This window comes from Triticum dicoccoides, chromosome 2B (assembly GCF_002162155.2).
Source record: "Triticum dicoccoides isolate Atlit2015 ecotype Zavitan chromosome 2B, WEW_v2.0, whole genome shotgun sequence".
NCBI lineage: Eukaryota > Viridiplantae > Streptophyta > Magnoliopsida > Poales > Poaceae > Triticum > Triticum dicoccoides.
Window position 1 is genome coordinate 196,251,140 of NC_041383.1, and position 6,998 is coordinate 196,258,137.

Below are 6,998 nucleotides of genomic sequence, written 5' to 3' on the forward strand. Positions count from 1 at the left end.
GGGCAGGCGAGGCGACAGCGGGGGCAGGGGGGCAGGCGGCAGCGCCTCAGCGGGGGCGGCCAACGCGAGGCGAGGCGGCAGCGTGGCGCAGGCCGAGGCGGAAGCGGGCGCCGCAGGCCGAGGCGGAAGCGGGGGCGGCCGACGCGAGGCGGAAGCGGCCGCCGCAGGCCGAGGCGGAAGCGGGGATGGCCGACGCGAGGCGGAAGCGGGCACCGCAGGCCGAGGCGGAAGCGAGAGGGGAGGCGACGCGAGGCGGAAGCGGGCGCCGCAGACCGAGGCGGAAGCGGGAGCAGGCCGCAGCGCTGCAATCGGTAGCGGGGCCCGTAACCGCGCCATGCATGCATGCATGCGCCTGTGCGCGCGTAATTACCGGACGTGGACGTGCGGGGGTGGGCGCGCTGGCAGGACGACCCGGCCCAAAAAACAAAAACATACACGTATACGTATACGTATACATTACGAGCGGGACGGTAGGCGAGCGGCTTCTTTTTTGATTTTTGCCCATCGTGCCCTCCGTTATGAAGGGGTATGGGACAATCTTAGCCGTCCTTGTGTTGAAGGGGTCCACCGAAGCGGAAGTGAAAAACAGATTGTCTAGCATTCAGATATTAACTACTCCTGATTTTTTTTAGAAAGGAGGCTCTTGTCCGACTTTAATGAACTGAAGCCCTTAAGTTATACAAACACTAGTTTACAGCCACCACCGAAAAATGAAATGAAAAAATGCAGGCTTTAACGAATCCGAAGCCCTTGAGTTTTACAAACACTAGTTCATGGAGCTGGCGGTTCCTAATTCCTAAATGCCTCGAAATCCCATGCACGCGTGAATCAGAGAGGATGTATAATCGGATCTCAATTCTGTGAATAAAACGTGCCCATGCAATGAATTTCTGAATTGGTAAACCTTCCCGCAAAAAAAAGGACAAGGCCTAGAAACATTGTTAGTTAATGCATCACCAACACGCGGTTTGTACCTTGCTCGCACGTCAGCTTCGATCAGAAGCTTCTTCCACTTCAAAATACGATCTCTCGTGTTCAATCACTCCCTGCACACGCAACGTATCTCAGAGCAGGGAAATTTTATGTTGAAATAAATGCAGCAGGATACAGGGTGATTGGGTAAATGTAGCAAGCACAAATCATTAAACCTTTAGGATCAAAATCGCTGCTTCCTTGTCCAAAACCTCATTATATTCACTGCATGTCAATGACTGAAAAGAATAAGAGGAAACATATCAGCTCTAAGATGCTAACGTATGTTTTGTCTCAATAGCGAGCTCAGTACAACATTAACTTACTTGGATACAATTCGGACAGCCAGAAGCACTAGCGCAACTGCATGTAGAAACAAGCTCTAAAGCAGCAAGCAGAAGTTCCCCAAAAAGCTTTTTAACCTGCATGATTGAACAGACAAACTGCGGTTTACACCAAGATCATTCACATAGCCTAAATAGCCGACTATCTGCAATTACCTGCGTTGCCAGGCCGATACCACCTGGGTGTTTATCGTATAAAAGAATTCTTTCAGGCATACCACGGGTTTCATGAGGATTTACGCACTCAGTTCCTAGGTCAGAAGCACTGCACATCATATGCCTGCACAAATGGCACAAGCAATCCCAGTTAAAAGAGCTAAATTACTAAAGGTAAAGGATGCAACAAAATTACGACAGAATTCAATGCAACAATAGCATTAACAGTTAGACAACAAGTGGCTGGCAAATTATAATGAAATGAAAATTGCAGTATTCTTCTTTAAGACCAGTGCCAAACAATTGTGCTTCAAAATTTACTAGTGTCTACCACAAACCATTATAACAGCGGTAAATGAGAACTTACAGAGGCAATATATTCAAGAGTGCGTGTGAAGCAGCATGTGAACCACCTCGAAACTCTAGTTTCCTTTCCGCCACAGCTATTTTTACTGACCGCGGAATCCGTATCCAAACAGCCTATTGTGGCATCATATAAAAAATACAGGTGTAAAAATCATGAGAAATGCATCATAATGTTGCTAAGATTTATAATTGAGTCACAAACCTCAGAATCATACGAGTATGGAGGTAGTCTAAGTTCAACTGTGTCTAATATTTTACTGCTCGATTTACATATCCGATGAAAGTCAAACCATTTGGTTGACACCTTGCAACTATTTGCTTGCGCAGTTGTCTTCAAATGGTTGGTTTTGCATGCCGGAAGATAAGCCTTCAAGATTTTTTACAAGAGACAATTAACCATTGAGAACAAAATATCAGTATACTAACAAAGCACAAAGATTTCACTTAAAGGGAAGTTCAGGACTTAATGACGTTAACTTTAGATGAAAAAAAGGTATTGAAAAGAATCAAAAGCATGATCAAGCATCTCAGACGGAACAATTATCCTATTTCATGTTATACATCAAGCAATTATGGGGTTCTCCGAAAAAGGAAAAGGAAAAGACGAGGACAAGACATGGAACTCTGGGTTCAAATAAACCAATGAATAGTATAAGGTGATGTCATTGACATCTAATGGAAAAGGAGATGGTAAATAGTCCTCAGAATTAGGGAATTAGCTAGGGTCTAGAAAATCTAGATAAAAGAGATATAAACTATGTATTGCTCAACAATATTGTAGCGGATATAACTTCACAATAGCAGAATGCATAAGATCAAATGATGTAATGCTTTCAAGAACATACAAAATCTCCTCCAAGGACATTGATGTCAGTGTAGTCTCGTGTCTTTGTGTAATACTTCACATCAACTTTCCTGCAGAAAGCTGTCCTTGATGACAAATCAAACTCCTCTACTAAGTAATTAACACCCTGATGCATGTAAATAGCACCCTCGTACACCTGAAATTAAGAAAAGGGCACTTGAGATAATAAGCAAATAACGGCAGAACTCAGAACGGCAGATCCACAGTTCTCATCAATGGCTCAAGTATAGATTGCATACATAAATTATTTTTAAAAATAAGTTATGGTGCATTGACTGTAAATTCATGAATTTATTATCTACCTGCTTCGCCGACAGTGGGGAATATTTAAAGAGCCATAAAAGTATAACAGTGGTCATGTACTTTTGGAACAGTTAAAACATATTACCTGGAAAAATGCCTTACTTTCCTCAATTTCCTCAAGTAATCTGTTATTTAACTTATCTATCACTTTGTACTTGTCATGCTCAATTGCTCGTATGCTAATTATCTGTGAAGGATTTTTCTGCAGAAATCCAAATACTACTGAGCACTGACGTAACAAGAGAAGGAGTTATTTTATATAACTGAGAATGAACAAGGAACGAACCTCTGGTCCAATATAATTCCACATAGTTGAAGAAAAAGGTCCAGACGGGTTGTTGACCAGAAAACCTTTGTCCTTTAGAGTCGTCATTATACTATCCAAAGTAGAACCAAAATGATTCTCATCATATTGCAGGCATATTGGATGTTCATAAGCAGCACAGGCAATGTGCTGTCCTAAAACCTGCAACGAATTTCATATCCCGAGAAACCAAGCGAAGAGTTAGATACTCAAGTATTTAAATATAACAACATAGTTAGTTCAAATAAGCACAGATCTACGCACCTTTGGGTTATGTGAATCAACTTGGCAATGCTCAATTGGCTTGCCAAATAGTTTATCTGGGGATTTCATGAAATACTGATCTAAAGGACCCTCAAAGGCAACATAAATGGCTAATGATTGTTTTGCTCTCCTTCCAGACCTTCCGGCTTGCTGCCATAAACTACAATTAAAATTCTGTATCTTAGTGGGCTTCACGAAGAAACATAAGACTCTACTCGACTGGTCTCTTTCACCTACCTCGCAACACTCCCAGGAAATCCAAGATGCAATGTTGCATCAATATGTCCAACATCAATTCCCAGCTCAAGAGCATTTGTGGCAGCAACGCCAAGAAGTTTTCCCTCAAAGAGGTCAGCCTCAATTTTTCTTCTGTCCTGCAATAATTTGTTTTCGACTCTCACATGTAAGAGAAAAAAAACTGAGCAATCAAAGGGGGAGGGAGGGGACACCTGAATTCATTACTTCAAAATTAAGAGTTTTACAAGATTACAATTAACGCGACGATAGATAGTCAAGAGGCTGCTATCTTATGGTCCAGATTCCTGAGCCAAACAGACTACACAGTTAGATCAACATCATCAATCTCTTGGCTTCGGAAAACTTTTGCATTACAAGTGCCCCAGTTTTTCCAAAAAATTATTAGGAGCACCTAAGGACAGATCATGTCACTGATGACCTGAGACATAGCTGTGTCCCAGGTCAGGCTGAAGTGAGATTGCATAGTCTTGTGGCAAGTAAGCATATAGTCAGTATGACAAAGACGACAGACTCGATCGATGTGCGCGATCACGACGGTTGAAAGTGGTCGAAATGCTCGAAGGAATCTCCAGACTCCAGCACTGACAACGAACATGCAAGTGATCATCGTGACGATGAGGTCAAGCAGAAAACAAACTAAGACAAGGACGAGCGGCACCAGAAGCATCGTATAATTCATGTAATAATGTTTCCTAACAAATTATACACTTCGATAAAAGATAAAAGATAATTGTTTTCTTCTCTTCTGTACCGGTCAGCTGCTTCTACTAAAACATAAACAAGGGTTTCATTCTCTCGTGAACAAACATAGTTGCTACAACATCAAATTAAGGTGTATGTGATGCAACTGCTGGTAACACTTGTATCGCAAGGATACCTTTTATCTATGCATTAGAGATTGATACATGTTGCAAATCACGAGTGAGATTAAAGACAACCTTCATGCTAAACCCTAGATCAGAATTAAAGAATCATAAGTAGGATGTCAGAATATATTAGGAAAATGGCAAAAAAATAACAACCTCTGCAATGTAGCCAGCACGATATACACAGATAGAATCTACCAATTCTTTTCCAGTCTCCTCAAGAATTTCACGCCTACAATAACAGATAGATCATCTAAAGAACTAAGAAACTACACATAGAAAAAAGTTTAACAAGAAACTGAGAAAATGAAAAGTAAAAAAGAGATAGGAAAATGTGCTCTTACGTGTAAGACAGAACGAGCTCACATAGCTTCCTCGTTTTACAGAATGCAATGCAGCGGAGCCCATGTTGAACCATCTCAGAGAACAGATAAGAAACCTCTACTATTGGGCTAACAAATAAAAATATGATATATCAGTTTTTTTTTGAGAAAAAGAAGTTACCAGAAAATAATTGCAGGGTATGGACAAATAAAAACTGGCATGCAGTATGAAAATGAATACATTCAAGATTGAATAAATTCTGCATCCTAAATGATGGCTCAAGCTTTTCCACTTGATATCTTCTGTGTCTTAAGCTCAGATGTCACACATTTTTATATAGAGTAATCACAGCACCATACTAAAGTCAAAGATGCCTTACTTTGAAGCAATAGCAGCATAGCATATTGACTTGAGAATGATGGTGTCACAATTATGAGTGCATCACTTGACAAAGGTTTCAACCACAAGTAATATGGTGCGTTAAAGTAAAACTACATTTGAACTCTTGAGCCATCCTGTTAGGAGTCGACCCAGCAATATAACTGTTATTATTAGCAATTGTTTCTTCAAAGGATGGCTGCTTCAAAGCCCACCTCCTGGTTTTCATCACTCGATCACTTCCTTTTCCACTAAGTGATTGCTTAGGGACCTTAGCATTTTGAAACAAGTGAAAGTTGACATTGGGGAAATTGCAATGTCATGCTAGACACCAAAGAATGATGATATATGGGTCATTACAAATTAAATATCATGCCTGATGGACAAAAAGACAAGCAGTTATCAAAGTTGAAATGTAGAACTACAATGAACAAAAAGTAACACTAGAATTAATTAGAAAAAGGGTGTGAATACCTTGAGCGTCTAGTTACTAAACTACCTTGTGAGCCTCCCTCTTTTTTCATATGTAATGGGGGATTCCACAAGAGAAAATATTTAGAACCACACGGACTTCCATCATTCTGAATCAACTTGACATTATCCAATTTGGCCAGCTCCTGAGATAGAAACAGAATGCTTGAAGACAAATGTATGCAATTCCCAAAAGAGTCCATATAAATAAGTCTGCAGAGAGAGTAAATTAAGATGGCCATCCTAAAATAATATTATCTAACACAGTAAGGTCTTGTTCAACTCATCAATGTGTTCCTGCATAATAAAAGGATGACCAAAACTGATATGTTTTGAAGAAACTACTACAAGGAGGAGCAAGTTTTACATACAGTAAAATTGTTAGAGGGAGCTGGTTTATTCTGTTTTAGTTACAGCCACATATTTTCAAAACTACAGTTAGGAGAAGATATAACCTACCATAACATGCTCACGTGGGTTTGCTGAGGTAGCTGTACAAAACGTGAATGTAGGATGACAGCCATAAACTGCATATAAGACCAAGATGCTTAGGAATTGTATCAGTAATACCTAAACTAAAGTATATCTACTAAGTTATATCTCACAATTTAATAAAATTAAGTACTCCCTCCTATCCAAATTAAATGCCGCAGCTTTAGTACAACTTTGTGCTAAAGTTGTACTAAGGCTGCGACAATTAATATGGATCGGAGGGAGTACAAAATTTTGAGAAGCTAATTGGCATTTCAGAGTTCTCTTGTAGCAAGATCAATGGAGCCTTTTGAGTGGACTAACAACTATTGAATGGTTCAACAAAGTATACATACTATTTGAACAAATACGCTTCAATCTTCTAAGTATAAGTGCAGTATGGCAGCCAAATACTCCTTTATATGAATGAGCTTCATCAATGACAATATACCTGAGTAGATTATGGCAGAAACTCGTTATCAAATGAACAATAAAGGATATGTTTACTAAATAAGAAAGTATAGATGGAAAGAAATATGATACCACACGATGAAATAACATCATTAATAAAATAAAATAAGGAAACTCTCCTCTACTTCCACCTGACATTTGGTATCAGGAATCAGTTCTTTTTTAGAGAAGAGGTATATTAACCC

At 40.0% G+C, this 6,998-nt stretch overlaps 1 protein-coding gene across 2 annotated transcripts in view; it reads right to left on the reverse strand.

The window, feature by feature from the left end:
• Positions 1-716: 716 nt before the first annotated feature.
• The window catches only part of LOC119363027 (uncharacterized ATP-dependent helicase YprA-like), an 8,573-nt gene continuing 2,291 nt past the window's right edge, over positions 717-6,998 (reverse strand). The window contains exons 8-23 of one of the 2 annotated variants that reach the window (XM_037628327.1): positions 6,699-6,793; positions 6,331-6,398; positions 5,875-6,017; positions 5,043-5,150; positions 4,855-4,930; positions 3,812-3,948; positions 3,575-3,734; positions 3,293-3,472; positions 3,092-3,208; positions 2,684-2,839; positions 2,041-2,205; positions 1,840-1,952; positions 1,473-1,596; positions 1,299-1,394; positions 1,149-1,211; positions 717-1,046 (exon numbers count right to left, since the gene is read on the reverse strand). In XM_037628327.1, the coding sequence (XP_037484224.1) occupies positions 987-1,046; positions 1,149-1,211; positions 1,299-1,394; positions 1,473-1,596; positions 1,840-1,952; positions 2,041-2,205; positions 2,684-2,839; positions 3,092-3,208; positions 3,293-3,472; positions 3,575-3,734; positions 3,812-3,948; positions 4,855-4,930; positions 5,043-5,150; positions 5,875-6,017; positions 6,331-6,398; positions 6,699-6,793 (1,861 nt within the window). In that variant the 3' untranslated portion in view covers positions 717-986. Of the gene's footprint in view, positions 1,047-1,142; positions 1,212-1,298; positions 1,395-1,472; positions 1,597-1,839; positions 1,953-2,040; positions 2,206-2,683; positions 2,840-3,091; positions 3,209-3,292; positions 3,473-3,574; positions 3,735-3,811; positions 3,949-4,854; positions 4,931-5,042; positions 5,151-5,874; positions 6,018-6,330; positions 6,399-6,698; positions 6,794-6,998 lie in introns of those variants that run through there. The other variant, XM_037628328.1, reaches the window with a different exon arrangement.